The 17,007-nt window shown below is 43.2% G+C and overlaps 1 protein-coding gene and 1 pseudogene across 4 annotated transcripts; both read right to left on the bottom strand.

Annotated features, from left to right (window-relative positions):
- Positions 1–483: 483 nt before the first annotated feature.
- Positions 484–15,685, bottom strand: RGN (regucalcin). 4 transcript variants are annotated; one of them, XM_059678894.1, is made up of 7 exons: positions 15,441–15,685; positions 12,490–12,747; positions 10,852–11,034; positions 6,125–6,340; positions 4,382–4,513; positions 2,989–3,176; positions 484–2,057 (listed from the first exon to the last, which is right to left on the bottom strand). In XM_059678894.1, exons 2-7 carry the CDS (start codon positions 12,695–12,697, stop codon positions 2,007–2,009), a joined length of 978 nt encoding a protein of 325 aa, XP_059534877.1. In that variant the 5' UTR covers positions 12,698–12,747; positions 15,441–15,685; the 3' UTR covers positions 484–2,006. The 4 variants fall into 4 exon arrangements, with proteins under 4 accessions (XP_059534877.1, XP_059534879.1, XP_059534880.1 ...); XM_059678896.1 differs by having other exon boundaries at positions 12,490–12,668; XM_059678897.1 differs by having other exon boundaries at positions 12,490–12,665.
- LOC132225467 (U2 spliceosomal RNA) lies at positions 13,765–13,871 on the bottom strand (annotated as a pseudogene).
- Positions 15,686–17,007: the final 1,322 nt, after the last annotated feature.

Here is a 17,007-nt window from a genome sequence, read left to right as displayed (position 1 = left end):
AAAAAACTCAGCAAATTAGACTAGAGGAGAACTTTCCCAACCTTAGAAAGGGCATCTACAAACAGACTTACAGCTAACATCATATTTTTTTTTTGTTTTGTTTTTTTTGTTTTTTTTTTTTAATATATTTTATTGATTTTTTACAGAGAGGAAAGGAGAGAGACAGAGAGTCAGAAACATCGATGAAAGAGAACCATCGATCAGTCGCCTCCTGCACATCCCCCACTGGGGATGTGCCCGCAACCCAGGTACATGCCCTTGACCAGAATCGAACCCGGGACCCCTCAGTCCGCAGGCCGACGCTCCATCCACTGATCCAAACCGGCTTCGGCCAGCTAACATCATATTTAATGAAGAAAGACTGCATGCTTTTCTCCTAAGATTAGGAACAAGGCAAGGATATCTACTTTTACTATTCATATTCAACATAGTACTAACAGTCTTAGCACAATAAGGCAAGAAAAAGAAATAAAAATATACAAGTTTTAAAGGAAGAAATATAGCTGTCTTTATTCACATAAGACAAATTTATAGAGCCAAAGAATTCCAGAGAAGCTACAGAAATACTCTTAGAACTAATGAGTTTAGCAAAGTCAGATACTAGGTCAATTTACAAACACCAATCATACATTCATAAATGAGCAATGAACAATTGGAAACAATTTTTAAATAATCATATCTACAATAGTTCCAAATAATGAAATATTTGGATATAAATCTAACAAAACATGTCTAAGATCTGCATGTTGAAACTTACAAAATGCTGATGAAAGAAATCGAAGAATGTATGTCAACTATAGCTAAAAAAAAATCAAAGAAAACTAAATCATTGGAAAGACATGTTGTGTCAAAATAGTAAAGATGCCAATTCTCTCCAAATTATTCTACAGATTTAAAACAATTTCAATTAAAATTGCAGCAGAATATTTTGTGTAGTCAAGCTGATTCTAAAATTTATATGGAATGCTAAAAGAACTAAAATATCTAAAACATTTTTTAAAAAGAACAAATAAGCCCTAACCGGTTTGGCTCAGTGGATAGAGCACTGGCCTGCAGACTGAAGGATCCCAGGTTTGATTCCGGTCAAGGTTATGTACCTTGGTTGCAGGCACATCCCCAATAGGGGGTGTGCAGGAGGCAGCTGTTCGATGTTTCTCTCTCATCGATGTTTCTAACTCTCTATCCTTCTCCCTTCCTCTATGTAAAGAATCAATAAAATATATTTTTTAAAAAAGAAATAAATTTTAAGGCTAATGTATAGTGACATAGATCAGATCAATGATTTCTTTGGGATGGGAGCAGGCATACAGAGGAACCAAAGGAAAGGGGGTAGTGGATAGATTCATTATCTTGCTTGTGGGAATGAACTTATCAAATTGTGTACTTTAAGTATGTATAGGTCAATTATAACTCAATAAAGCTATTTTAAAAATATTCTTTCCAAAGTAATATATTACTTTTATATCTATGAGGTGGCAGTTGGGACCATGGATGTTGCCAAAGTATTTAATTCACATCCTCTAGCATTATTTAATTTTTAAAATAATATATAGGAAGAGTAAAATGAAGGTAGGTTACCATTGCAGCACATTTTATAAGATTATGATGAAAATAAAAAGAAACATAATTGTGGTAGATCTTTAGCAGATTGCTATTTATTAGTTCGAAGCTTTAGGCATAGTAAGTATGAACTGCAGAATAAAGAACAGGTACAGTTTCTTCCCTCTGCCCCTGTCCACCAGCAATTTGTAAAGAATCAAGAGGCTGGTTGACAGTTGAACAATTCTTGACATTTTTGTAGTACCTTTGCAGAAGGCCTTATAGTATGTTATCAAACCCACCTGCCACTCCTTGTTAACAATCTCTACATTTAAAAAATAGTAAATAAAAATGTAATTCTCTTATAACATCATTGCTTCAGTTTTTGGTAACTAGATAGAAATTTCAGCTCCAGCATTTTCTAGCTGTCTGCAAAGTTTCCCCCAGTAGGAAAGAAGGCCTGTCACTTAGCCTACAAAAGGATAGGGAGGAATTCCTTTGACCCCCAGGCCAGTTATCTGTTAAAAAAAGAAAAGAGAGAAACTGTGATAAAAAGTAATCCACAGGCATTTTTCAAAAGCACTTTTATGATTCACATTATATATTTAACCACCTATTATTCTTATTTTATTCCCTATCATAAAAAGGAATTACTTGATTAGGTATTTATGATCTAACCCAATTTTTCACACAGATAATAATCTAAACAGCAACCATTTACAACTAACTGGGATTTAAAGCTGAATTTATTTCTATAATTTCACAACTATTAAAGGGATTTGAACCAAATGATTTCTAAATTTCTTTTCAGCTCAAAAAGTCTATACTTTTTATCAGTATTTGTTTTGTTGTAAAAAATTAAAAACCTGAAAATATTCTTGTGACATCAAAACAATCAACTAATCTTATTTATTTATTCATTATATATTTTTATTGATTTCAGAGAGGAAGGGAGAGGGAGAGATAGAAACATCAATGATGCAAGAGAATCATTGATTGGTTGCCTCCTGCACGCCCCACCCCCACCGGGGTTTGAGCCCATGAGCTGGGTTTGTGCCCTGAGGGCATGTGCCCTGACTGGGAATCAAACCCTGAATCAAACTGGGAATCCAACCGTGACCTCCTGGTTCATAGGTTGACGCTCAACCACTGAGTCACGCTGGCCGGGCCAATCAACTGATCTTATAAACATGTTTCAAATACTGGTTTTCCAAGCCCATTCTACTGATTTATAGAATTTCAGCCAACACTACTGAAGTAAAAATTATTTTTAAGAACTGTAAAAGGCATCTAAAAATGTCCCGGACTTCAGATAACTTTCAGTCTAGAGAATCTAAGTAAAACGTTTTTAAGTGTAGCATGCTGAGCTTAAAATGCTAACTGGAATAATGTCTTGGAAGTATGAAAAAGCACCGATCACTTGATTATACTTAACTGAGGATCTCCCACCTCATCCTCAATGAAAAGAAATAGCCAGATCACCTTGAAAATTCCACCCGCTTTAGGTTGCCGCAAAAGATCCTCAGGGCCTATTCCATCCCGGGCACAGGTCACGTACATTTCAGAGTAATCCTTCCCTCCAAAGCAACAGGAGGTGGTATTATCCACAGGCAACTTCACAGTTTGTAGTCTTTTCCCTAGAGCAGTGGTCGGCAAACTCATTAGTCAACAGAGCCAAATATCAACAGTACAACGATTGAAATTTCTTTTGAGAGCCACATTTTTTAAACTTAAACTATATAGGCAGGTACATTGTTAGTAACTTCATTAGGGTGCTCCTAAGCTGGCCTTTGCTAAAAACGTCCTCAGTCTGATTCTGAGGTCAACCCCTTCCACCTCTCCCATCCTCAACTCCTGCACATGAATCGCGCGCTGCGTACCCCGGGTCCTCCCGCGCAGCGTCTCCGGTCGCCCAACCAACCAACACCCCCCTACTTCTTCTAACGCCACTTCTTCAAAATAGACTCGCCCAGGCCGAAAACCGACTTCTGCGCATGGGCCACGAAGTTTCAATCGCACTGTACGTGTGCGCCCGCATGTGGTATTTTGTGGAAGAGCCACACTCAAGGGGCCAACGGGCCGCATGTGGCTCGTGAGCCGCGGTTTGCTGACCACTGCCCTAGAGCACCAAATACTTTATTTAAAGTCTATTTCTAGCAAATTCCCAACCTGCAAAAGCTTTCAGGACCCTTTCCAGAATAATCAAAAAGTTTAAAGAAGATGGTGGAGGTCACATTTCAACCACGTATAGCACCTACCTTCCCTGACAATTTATTTGTTTTGAACAAAAAGACTTATCTGCAAAGGAAAAGAAGTTTTGACTATAAATTGGAGGCTATCTATTTGGCCTTGATTTCTAAAATCATCCAATTGACACCTTTGAATATAGGGTGCCCCCCCAAAATGTATACACACACTTTGAATAATTATAAAGGCAGTGTTTATTAAAATGTATTTTATTTTCAAAATTGAGCTATCAGGCCCTAGCTGGTTTTTCTCAGTGGATAGAGCGTTGGCCTGCGGACTGAAGGGTCCCAGGTTCGATTCCGGTCAAGGGCACATGCCCGGGTTGCAGGCTCAATCCCCAGTAGGGGGCATGCAGGAGGCAACCAACCAATGATTCTCTTTCATCACTGATGTTTCTATTTTTCTCTCCCTCCCTTTCTGAAATTAATAAAAATATATTTTAAAAAACTGAGCTATCAGCTGTTATAGTATGTATTCATTTGGAGGGATACCCTGTATATTGCTGTCTAACTTTATTAATAATGAATTTTCTCCAGTCCCTAGTGTCTGGTGTTTCTAGACATGACAGGGATTTTCCATTGTGTTGTGAGCCTACCTGTCTCAGGATCTAAACGAATCACTCTTCCTCCATTGTAACAGGCCACCCAGAGCTTCCCCTCGGCATCGACACACATTCCATCTGGGATTTGTTCGTCTTTCTCCAGCTTGTAAACACTTCTGCGGTTGGCTACGGTTTGAAAAAAAGCACCCCCCCCCCCAAACAACAAGCTACTCAATACTAAGCACCAAACAATGAGCAATCAAATGATTATAAATACTGACCACTTCTGCTTATCTGGGTTCTGGTGTATGGGAACCACAGGCGGGATGGTTCAAAAGGATTCCTAACTCTAAACAATGACCACAAATCTGATGGGTACCCCTCAACAAAGGATTTTCACCACATGATTTGGGGTGGATTCATCCTTTAGGTTGGGTACACACATGTCTGTCGAAGCTTTCAGAGGAGCAGAATTCTTTTTAAAAAATTGATTTCAGAGAGGAAGGGAGAGGGAGAGAGATAGAAACATCCATGATGAGAGAGAATCATTGATCAGCTGCCTCCTGCACGCCCCCTACTGTGGATCGAGCCCTCAACCCAGGCATTTGCCCTTGACCAGGAATCAAACCGTGACCTCCTGGTTCATGGGTCAATGCTCAACCACTGAGCCACATCAGCCAGGCAGGAAGTAGAATTCTTAATAAAATACCAATAGGCCCTGGCCAGTTTTGCTCAATGGATAGAGCATCGGCCTGTGGACTGAAGGGTCCTAGGTTTGATTCCAGTCAAGGGCACATGCCCGGGTTGCTGGCTTGATCCCCAGTAGGGGGCTTGCAGGAGGCAGCCAGTCAATGATTCTCTCTCATCATTGATGTTTCTATCTCTCTCTCCCTCTCCCTTCCTCTCTGAAATCAATAAAAAAATATAAAATAAAATAAAATACCAATATATCTTTTTGAGGCTGAACTGAATTCCCTCATGACCACCTCAGATATATAGGGTGTCCCAAAAAATGTATACAGGCACTCTGAATAATTATAAAGGCAGTGTTTATTAAAATACAATTCATTTACAAAATTGAGCGATTAGCTAGCTGTTTAAATGTGTATACATTTTTTTGGGACACCCTGTACTTCAGCCTGTGGTTAGACCTTTGTAGTTTTACTTACAAAAATGCCTACTTTTGATTAACCTCAAGATCTAGAAGACAACTCAATGGTGCCATGTGACCAATTCATTCACAAAAACTAGTACAATGTATGAGTTCTGTTTCTGCCTAATGCTTCATAATCACCTTATCAAAATGAAATATTACAAGAGTTTCTTTCGCCCTAACTGGTTTGGCTCAGTGGATAGAGCATCGGCCTGCGGACTGAAAGGTCCCAGATTCGATTCCGGTCAAGGGCATGTACCTTGGCTGCGGGCACATCCCCAGTAGGAGATGTGCAGGAGGCAGCTGATCAATGTTTCTCTCTCATCAATATTTCTAACTCTATCCATCTCTCTTCCTCTCTGTAAAAAATCAATAAAATATATTTTTTTTGAAAAGAAAGAGGATTAAAGATCTATCCATATTATGCCACCTGTGGCCACATTTAGTTGTGTTAAGAGCCATGATCAACTGCATTATAGTCAAGTGTGTGTAATCATTACCATACTAGGATAATATCATTGGACAGCTCTCTATTTGACGAAGTAAGGATCTTTACACATGGGTGGAGGGACAGGCAGCTTACTAATGATATACATAAGAAAAAATATGAGCAGTATTAAGAAAAATAATGAAAAAGTACGTACAGATCTTTCCTGTGTGCAAGTCATAGTCAAAAGCATCCACGGAGTAGGACAGGCTGTCTATGTAATAGAAGATTTTGTGGTCCAGGGACCAATCCAAGCCATTGGAGATGTCCACCTGGTCAAAGTACTTTTCCACATGGTGGTCAGGAAAGAGGCAGTACAGGGACCCTTGGTGCCGCTCCAGAACTCCTGGGGCTGTTTCTTCAGCCATGGTGCCTACAAAAACCAAAGACCACTTAGCTCAGCCCCACAGCATCTTGCCCATGGTGGCACTATCTTTCTTACCAGGGTTCCTTCTCACAATTAAATCAAGGAATTTATACAATCCCAATCTGGGTCCTATATTTTTAAAAAATGACAACTACTGCCCAGCTGGCGTGGCTCAGTGGTTGAGCGTTGACCTATGAACCAGAAGGTCACGGTCAGGGCACATGCCCATGCTGCAGGCTCAATGCCCAGTAGGGAGTGTGCAGAAAGCAGCTGAACTGCGATTCTCATCATTGATGTTTCTCTGTCTCCCTCTCCCTTCCTCTCTGAAATCAATAGAAATATATGAAAATAAAAATGACAACTACCTTGCTTGTAATGCAAATCAAAACTACACAGGTTCTAGTTCCAGATAACAAGGAGTCCATGTGCACCAATATCATTTTCTCCCACTGAGCACAGCTATACAACTTGGTCAAAATGCAAGGCATAGCTGTTTGGGAACTCAGAAAGTAAATGTCAGGAAGTTCAGAGAAGAACACCATTTTGAAGTACCACTTAGTTGGTGTTGAGTTTTCCATTTTATCCTCCAGGATGCCCCAGCATCCTGCAACTGAACTTAGCACAGCCTGAACTTGAAGTGAGTACTGCGGTGCAGACAGAGATCCAAGAGAAACCCTCAAGTTGTGGCTCCAGGAGCAGAAAAGAAAACTCCTGAGGTTCAGAGGAGTAGAAGAAATACCCTGGTTATTTTTCCAATTGGATTTATTGGGGTGACATTGGCTAATACAATCATACAGGTTTCATGTATACAATTCTGCAACACATCATGTGTATATTGTACTGTGTGTTCACCACCCCAAGTCAAGTCTCCTTCCATCACCATTTATCCCCACTTTCCCTTCTTCTAGCTCCTCCTCCTCCTCTCCTTCTGGCAATTTCCACTCCCTTTTCTCCATTCTCTCACGCATCGGTCCCCAGGCAATTCTGCAGCAAGGGTAGCAACAGTAGAGTGTGTCCAGCAACAGAAAACTACAGGAATCAAATCTCTGAGGGGAAGGAACATTCTGGTCCATTTGGTGAAGTCACAGCTCCAAAGGGCAGAGCCGAACACGGTTGCTTTTATGTTCGCTCTCTCTGTCCTCCTGCCATTTGACCTTGGAGGGAGCACAATCATAGATATGGGTGGTTTCAGGCTGGAGGAATGAAAGGAGAGTTCTAGCAAGCTGAACGTACCCAGAGAGTGAAGAGGGTGTTGCACAGGAATGCAACCCCATAAAATGATCTGTGATCTGGACTCATTCTACTTGTACATGCATGGATATGATTCCAATTAGCATATCAAACAGACAGCGGTGCTGTGGATAGAATTCATTCTAAGTCTCAGACTGACTACCAAGTGGCATGCATGTGGGACAAAATCTAATGGCACCTAAGAGAAAGCAGGTTGGAACTTGTGGTCTGAGGTCTGAGCCTAAACATACAGATTACTTACTAAAACTAATATATAAACATTCTTCATAGGATTTAAACAAGACTCAGGGTCTCGTAACATAATAGTAAAAATGGTCAGGATACTGTTCAAAATTACTTGGCAACACAAAGAAGCATACAATCTCAATTTGTATAGGAAAAGCAGCAACAGACGCAGAGAGCAAAATGGCACAGATGTTGGAATTATTTAATAAAGATTAAAACAGCTCTTATGAGCAATTTGTAAACCATCTTGAAATAAAACTCAAAATAGAAAATATCAGCAAAGAAATAGAAGATATAAAGGATAATCAAATGAAAATTTTAGAAGTGAAAAAATAACTGAACTTAAAAAATCTTACTGGATGGACCTGACAGAAGAAAAAAGATGACAGAGGAAAGAGTCGGCATACATATGTTAGGTCAATAGAAATTTATTTGAATCTGACCAACAGAGATAATAAATGAACAGAGCTTTAGGGACCTGTAGGACAACAATAAAAGAGATAACATACTGGATTCCTAGAGAAGAGGAAAAAGAATACCAGGCCAAAAAATATTTTAAGAAGTAATGGCTCAAAACTCCTCAAATTTGGTGAAAAGCACAAAACTATAGATCCAAGGAGCTGAGCAAACCCAAAACAGGATAAGCCCAAAGAAACCTATACCTAGATACATCATAGTCAAATTTCTGAAAACTAAAGTAAAATAGAAATTCTTGAGATTAATGAAAGAAAAATCACATATTAAATATGGGGGAATAATGAGTTCAATGACCATAAATTTTTCATGAGAATCCATGGAGGTCAGAAGGAAGTGACACATTTTAAATTTGCTGAAAGAAAAAAAAGTGTCAACCTGAAATTCTATCTTCACTGAAAATATCCTTTAAGAATGAGTGTGAAAGTTTGTTCTAGGTCTGTGAAATATGCCAAACTTTCCAAAAATTCATCTGGAATAAAAAAAAGACCCCGAATAGCTGCAGCGATCCTGAGAAAGAAGAACGAAGTGGGAGAGATCTCAATACCAGATATCAAGCTGTATTACAAAGCCACTGTTCTCAAAACTGCCTGGTACTAGCACAAGAACAGACATATAGATCAATGGAATGGAATAGGGAACCCAGAAATTGACCCAAGCCACTATGCTCAATTAATATTTGATAAAGGAGGCATGAACATACAATGGAGTCAAGACAGTCTCTTCAATAAATGGTGTTGGGAAAATTGGACAGATACATGCAAAATAATGAAATTAGACCACCAACTTATACCATACACAAAAATAAACTTAAAATGGATAAAGGACTTAAACGTAAGAGGGGAAACCATAAAAATACTAGAGGAATCCACAGGCAGCAAAATCTCAGACATATGCCGAAGCAATTTCTTCACCGATACAGCTCCTAGGGCAATGGAAACTAAAGCGTTAATAAACAAATGGGACTACATCAAAATAAAAAGTTTTTGCATAGCAAAAGAAACTATCAACAAAACAACGAGAAAGCCCACTGCCTGGGAAAACATATTTGCCAATGTTATCACCGATAAGGGTTTAATCTCCAACATTTACAGGGAACTCATACAACTTAACAAAAGGAAGATAAACAATCCAATCAAAAAATGGGCAAAGGACCTAAATAGACACTTCTCCAAATAGTACATACAGAAGGCCAAGAGACATATGAAAACATGCTCAAAGTTACTAATCATCTGAGAGATGCAAATCAAAATAGCAATGAGGTATCATCTCCCACCTGTCAGACTGGCTATCATCAACAAATCAACAAACGACAAGTGCTGGAGAGGATGCAGAGAAAAAGGAACCCTTGTGCACTGCTGGTGGGAATGCAGACTGGTGCAGCCACTGTGGAGAACAGTATGGAGTTTCCTCAAAAAACTAAAAACGGAACTCCCATTTGACCCAGTGATCCCACTTCTAGGAATATATCCCAAGAAACTAGAAACACCAATCAGAAAGGATATATGCATCCCTATGTTCATAGCAGCACAATTCACCATAGCTAAGATTTGGAAACAGCCTAAATGCCCATCAGCAGATGAGTGGATTAGAAAACAGTGGTACATCTACACGATGGAATACTATACTGCAGTAAAAAAGAAGGAATTCTTACCATTTGCAACAGCATGGATGGAACCGGAGAGCATTATGCTAAGTGAAATAAGCCAGTCAGAGAAAGATAAATACCACATGATCTCACTCATTTATGGAAAATAATGAACAACATAAACCGATGAACAAAAACAGACCCAGAGACAGAGAAGCACCGATCAGACCATCAAACCTCAGAGGGAAGGTAGGGGAGGGTGGGGGGAAGGGGGAAAGATCAACCAAAGGACTTGTATGCATGCATATAAGCCTAACCAATGGACACAGACACCAGGGGGGTGAGGACATGAGTGGGGGGGTGGGGGAGCAATGGGGAGATAAGGACACATATATAATACCTTAATCAATAAAGAAATTTAAAAAAAGAATGAGGGTGAAATAAAGACATTCTCACTTAAAGTAAAACTAAGAGAATGCATAGCCAGTAGACCCGCTAAAGGAACTTCTTTAGACAGAAGGGAAATGATACCAAAAGGAAGCATGAAACACAAGAGGTATTTTAGTAGTAAAGGCACATGATATATGCAACTTACTTTCAAGTGATTCTGGAGAAAAATTTATACATGTAGAGAGATAAATGGAGCAAAGTGTTGACAATAGGTACATTCAGATAAAGGGTACACAGGTGTTCGTACAATTCTTACTTCTTTCTGTAAATTTGAAATTATTTCTAATGTAAACATCAACAACAAAGCTTATATATTTAAAACTTATTTAAATTTGGTCTCGTCAGAGACAGAAGCTGAAAGAACATCTGAAGTTTTTCTCATGGGATTTTTTTTTTTTTTAGTGGTACAAATTACTCAAGTTAATAACAAAGAACCCAAGACATTTTTACCACTAAAGCAGTGAGACTTTTATCAGTGTTGTGTGTTTTTTGCCAAGCTCAGTAAGTAGGTGCTAAAGATAAACCATACCAGCAAAGTATCTCCCAGCGGGATCCACCTTCCCATCATTGAATCGATTGTTTTTCTTGTCTTGATCTATGGTGGCCAGGACAATGGCTGACTGATCTTCCCAGTCCAAAGCACAAAACTTTGTTCCAATGGTGGCGACATAGCCTCCCAACTGGCGGAGGGCCACGGAGCTGACTGGGGCGTCTGCAGAGGCAAAAGCCACAATCAGGATGCAGCACGCAGCCCAGGGGCCGAGCAGCGCGCTGAGCCTATCATGCCACCTGCCGTCGCCAAGAGGATTGCAGCCCTTTCGACAATGGTGTGCTTGCTTCCTTCTGTTGTCGAATGAAGGCTAGAATTAAGGCTACATAAGCCGAGGATACTTGATAATAAACTCCAGGCACTGTTCTGGACAGCAGGCACAGAAAGGTGAGTGAAATCCAACCCTATTGGAAGCTCCCAGTCTAGCAGAGAAGTAGAACCCCAGCAGCCACCACACACTGGGGCAGGCGCCACATCAAGTTCTCTGGGATTCCTAAGTGTGTGTGTGTGTGTGTGTGTGTGTGTGTGTGTGTGTGTGTGTGTGTGTGTGTGTGTGTGTGTGTGATGGTGGTGGTGGTGGTGGTGGTGGTGGTGGGTGGGCACCAAAGCAGTTGTCACAGAACAAGAGATGCTAAATTTGTCTGCTCTCCAGGAAATTCAGAGACACGCTGTTTAGTTTCAGCAACTAGGCTTTGTGACATTCTCTCCCTCCAGTACAGGACTGTCCTTTTTAAGCGGCCCTATTTAATTAAAAATTACATAAAAATTTAAAATTTATTTCAGCCCTAGCTGGTTTGGCTCAATGGATAGAGCGTCAGCCTGTGGACTGAAGGATCCTGGGTTTGATTCTGGTCAAGGGCACATGCCTGGGTTGTGGGCTCCATCCCTAGTAGGGGGTGTGCAGGAGGCGGCCGGTCAATGATTCTCTGTCATCATGGATGTTTCTATCTCTCTCTCCCTCTCTCTTCCTCTCTGAAATAAATAAAATATATTAAAAAATTCTTTAAAAATAAAATTTATTTCAATTACATAATTTAGATAGCAGTCTCCAGCTTCCAATGCTCTGAAGGTGTGAAGGAAAGATCCGATAGCACGTCATTATTGGAACAAAATGGGGAATGCTGCCCCTCCTTCACAGAGGAAGAGGGAAGTACTGACCATCCAGAATGTACTCCTGGCTCAAAGGGGGAGAACGACAGCCCTGGCTGGTGTTTCCCAGTGGGTAGAGCATCGCCCCTCTCACTGAAGGGTCACGGGTTCGATTCCTGGTCTAGGGCATGAACCTGGGTTGCGGGTTTGATCCCTAGCTCTGGTCAGGGTCTGTGCGGGAGGCAACTAATTGATGTGTCTCACACTGATGCTTCATCCTCCCTCCCTCCCTCCCTCCCTCCCTCCCTTCCTTCCTTCTTTCCTTCCTTCCTTTCCTTCCTCTCTCTCTAGAAAGCAATGGTGAGGATTAACAAAAGTGGAGGACACAGACAGCTTGACAATCCCAAAGTTTTACAGCATATTCAGCTTTCACATGAAGGTCCCAGGGGAATGACACTTGAGGTGACCTCCCTTCCCCAGAGAAAAGATGGCTGCCTGGGTGGATCTGAGCCCCGCTTTCATCCTTACCCACAGTCACTCGATGAACTTGCTTGCTGAGCGAATCCCACCGGCAAACCTTCTTTGAAGGAATATCTACGAAGAGCAGAGAGTTGGTCGCTTCCTCCCACACTGGAGACTCCCCACACCGGCAGTTCTCCGGCAGGACACACTCAATCTTAATGGAACACATGGTCATGGGGGATCTACTGAAGGCGACAGAGACAACATGCAACATGATCTCATGGCGCGAATTCAGTGCGGCATCTGGCTTGAGACCCCGGTAAGCTGCCAATACAGACTGAGTTGTTGTTTTTTTATTTATTTTTTATTTTTTATTTATTTATTTTTAATATATTCCATTGATTTTTTACAGAGAGGAAGGGAGAGAGATAGAGAGTCAGAAACATCGATGAGAGAGAAACATCGATCAGCTGCCTCCTGCACATCTCCCACTGGGGATGTGCCCACAACCCAGGTACATGCCCTTGACCGGAATCGAACCTGGGACCCTTCAGTCTGCAGGCTGACGCTCTATCCACTGAGCCAAACCGGTTTCAGCCAGACTGAGTTGTTTTTATTAGAACTAGAAAGGCTGGGCACACTTTCCCCAAATCAGAACAAAATATGTAATGTGGCAGGAGGAGATGTGTCTGAAAAAGAACTAAGAGCAGATAGGCGATAGCATGAGACATCTTTAATCAACTTGCCAGGGCTTTTTTCCAAGCTAGCTTCTATTTTTTAAAAAATATATTTTTATTGATTTCAGGGAGGAAGAGAGAGGGACAGAGAGATAGAAACATCAATGATGAGAGAGAATCATCAATTGGCTGCCTCCTACCATTCCCCCCCGCCCTCACTGGGGATCGCGCCCACACCTGGGCATGTGCCCTGATCGGGAATTGAATCATGACCTCTTGGTTCATAGGTTAATGCTCAACCACTGAGCAAACACCGGCCAGGCCAAGCTATCTTTGTGTGTGTGTGTGAGAGAGAGAGAGAGAGAGAGAGAGAGAGAGAGAGAGAGAGAGAGTCCAACATCCACACCTAGGTGTTGGTGACCCTCAGAGAGCCAGCTCAGAGGTGGCAAGGTTGCTCTTCATGCCAGACCCCAGCCGCTAAGGCAGACGGGGTTGGGGGGAGGGGGAGACGAAGCGGGGGGGGGGGGGGGGCGCAGGAGGGGCGGAGCACCCTCACTGCTGGCTGCTCTGGGAGTCTGAGGTCACCTTCTCTTGCTGCTGTCCCCATGCATTGATGTTGATTCACTTCCCTGACCACTCAAAGGCCAGCACCTCCCCACTTTGCATTTTTTCTGAGCTGCATTTTAAAGTACAGTGGGGCCTTGACTTACGAGTTTAAACTGATAAGAACAGATACTACACTTGATCTTAGCCAAAAGGCCAAGAAGCGATGACTTACGAGTTTAATTCGTTCCGTGACGGAGCTCGTAATTCAAATTACTCGTATGTCAAATCATAAAGTGAACGAGTGAGACACGTGATGCTGGGCTGATGTTGTGGCGTTCACTGTGACGTTCGCTGCGCCAACTAGCGGTGGGGTATCTGAAGCTGGCTCGTCACCCGAATTTTAGCTCGCAACTCAAAGCAAAAAAAATCGGCTCGTATCTCGAAAAACTCGTTAGTCGGGACACTTGTAAGTCAAGGCCCCACTGTATGTTCTTCAGCGATAATACACTAAATCAGAAGTAACATCCATTTTCAGATTCGGACAATGGGAGGGGTGGGAAAGAGGGCACCGTCTGGCACCCTTGTGGGAACTGGCAGCCCTCAGCTGGTTCTCGCCACCCAGGCAGGCAGCACGCCAGGGTGGCAAGGAGTCTTGAAGTCCGTGGGCAGGGACATTCTATGCTGGGACTTCAGGCCGGAGACTTTGACTGACACTCAGGGAGAAGAAAAGTCAGAAAAGTCAAAACATTACCTAAGAAACCCAGTGGGAGAGGAAAAACAGGCAACTTTCAAGAAACTTCTCTTCCCCAAACTCTGCCCTGCTGACCCAAATGGCCTGCTCTTCCTCCTTCTCCCGGGCACCTACCTGCTTTGAAGTAAGTGGTCTCACACATGGATGGGCACATGAATGGGGGGGGGGAATGGAAGAAATGATCTTTGGTTTAATATTTCCTTCAGTAAACTGCATTAAAAGCATTTTTGGCTCTAGCTGGTTTGGCTCAGTGGATAGAGCATTGGCCTGCGGACTGAAGGGTCCTGGGTTCGATTCCAGTCAAGGGCACATGCCTGGGTTGCGGGCTCGATCCCCAGTGTGGGGCGAGCAAGAGGCAGCCGATCAATGATTTTCTCTCATCATTGATGTTTCTATCTCTCCCTTCCTCTCTGAAATCAATAAAAATATGTTTGAAAAAACAAACAAAACATTTTTGTTGTTGTTAATCCTCACCCAAGGATATTTTTCCATTGATTCTTAGAGTGGAAGGGAGCGGGGAGACACAGAGAGAGAAACTTCCATGTGAGAGACACATTGACTGGCTGCCTCCCCAGGGGGACTGAGATTGCAACTGAGGTACATGCCCTTGACCAGAATTGAACCCAGGGCCCTTCAGTCCTTGGGCTGACACTCTAGCCACTGAGCCAAACCAGCCAGGGAAAACCATTATTTTTTTTTTAAAGAAACAGCACAGCTCAGATAGGCCTCCATACCACCTGCCGGCTCAGCATTTGCAATCCTCCTTGACTGTGAGAGCTGGCCGGGCTCCCAGGCCCCCTGTGTCTGCGATACAGCCCGCGATCAGACACGGGCCTTGCACAACAGCAGCTTTTAACCCCACACTCGCTCCTGCCAGCCGGGGGCTGCCACGTGTCCCCTCTCTGCCCTGGTTCCCGAGAGCTGGGCCCCAGGCAGGGGTCGTGGCTGGAAGTGGTGGCCGGCGGGGTGGGGGCGGGGAGCCGGGAAGCGGCTCCGCTGCACGTGGGTCCCGCTCAGGCCTGGGAGCTGAAGGTCGTGCCCACCTGTTGTCTCCGTGCAGGTCGCGGTGGTCGGAGGACGGTGCGGTCGGTGCCCTTCCTGCCGCCCTGGTGGGAGGCCGGCCGGAGCGGGCTTAGCTCGGCCGCCGCCAGCCCTTCCTTCTCCGGCGAGGGGGTGGGGAGGCGGGCGGGTGGCTGCTGGGCGTCTCAAAGGTCAGGCAGGGGAGGGGTGGGGAGCTGCGACTCGGAGGGAGGAGTGGAGGGGATGGGACCTGCGGGACCCAGAGCTGTCCGCCTTCTGTCCTCCTCCGCCATCGCGGGGTGGGAGGGGGGAGGGGGTGGGGGCGGGGGGAGGGGGAAGGAGAGAGTCCGTGGGGGCAGGAGGTAGGCGGAGGTGTGGAGCACAGGGAGCCTAAGCTTTGGAGTTTGGATGAAAGCTCAAGTTTCTCTCTTGGACAGAACGTTGTTAAAATGCCTAACAGATGGGGTGGAGGGTCAGGTCCAACACACAGGTCAGTAAGGAAAGAACGAAGCAGTTAAATCCTCTCTTCCTAGTGGAGAATGATGGCTGAAGGCCAACTCTTCTTTAAAAATGTATTTTAAAATATATTTTTATTGATTTCAGAGAGGAACGAAGTGAGAGAAAGAGAAGCATCAAAGATAAGAGAGAATCATGGATCCTACCCGCCCCCTACTGGGGATGGAGCCTGCAACCCGGGCTCGTGACCCTGACCGGAATCCAACTTGGGACCCTTCAGTCTGCAGGCCAAGGCTCTATCCACTGAGCAAACCGGCTAGGGCAATTATTTGATTTTTGACAAAGATATCAGTGAAATCTAGTAAAGAAACAACTAGCTCTTATTTATTTTAATTTTTTCAGTTAAATCTACATTCAATATCATTTTATATTGGTTTCAGGTGTACGGCATAGTGGTTAGACAATCATATACTTTCCAGAGTGTTCCCCCTGATTTTCCAGTCCCCACCTGGCCCCATACACTTACTTCAATATCACTGACTATTCCCTACGCTGTACTGTATGTCCCAACAACTGTTTTGTAACTACCCACCTGTACTTTAAAAAAATATACATATTTTATTGATTTTTCACAGAGGAAGGGAGAGGGATACTTAGAAACATCGATGAGAGAGAAACATCGATCAGCCGCCTCCTGCACACTCCCTACTGGGGATGTGCCCGCAACCAAGGTACATGCCCTTGACGGGAATCGAACCTGGGACCCTTGAGTCCACAGGCCGACGCTCCATCCACTGAGCCAAACCGGTCAGGGCCCAGCTGTACTTCTCAATCCCTAAACGACCTTTTCAGTATGTGCTGCTATGTCAGCTGGAAATCCATACAGAAAAGTTAATTCACAAGAAACCAGAAACACCCATCAGAAAGGATATATGCAGCACAATTCACCAAAGCTAAGATTTGGAAACAGCTTAAGTGCCCATCAGCAGATGAGTAGATTAAAAACTGATACATCTACACAATGGAATACTACGCTGCTATAAAAAAGAAGGAGTTCTTCCCATTTGCAGCAGCATGGACGGAACTGGAGAGCATTATGCTAAGTGAAATAAGCCAGTCAGAGAAAGATAAGTA

The sequence above is a fragment of the Myotis daubentonii genome, chromosome X (assembly GCF_963259705.1).
Source record: "Myotis daubentonii chromosome X, mMyoDau2.1, whole genome shotgun sequence".
Lineage (NCBI taxonomy): Eukaryota > Metazoa > Chordata > Mammalia > Chiroptera > Vespertilionidae > Myotis > Myotis daubentonii.
This window is presented reverse-complemented; position numbering and strand designations above follow the sequence as displayed.

Excerpts from the sequence above, each read along its gene's own strand:
- RGN (XM_059678894.1), bottom strand. The coding sequence starts at position 12,697 with ATGTTGCATGTTGTCTCTGTCGCCTTCAGTAGATCCCCCATGACCATG. Across the intron at positions 4,514-6,124 it reads CTTGCACACAGGAAAGATCT|CCAACCGCAGAAGTGTTTAC; the intron begins GTACGTACTTTT and ends TTCAAACCGTAG. Across the intron at positions 3,177-4,381 it reads TCGTTTAGATCCTGAGACAG|GGAAAAGACTACAAACTGTG; the intron begins GTAGGCTCACAA and ends CCACTGCTCTAG.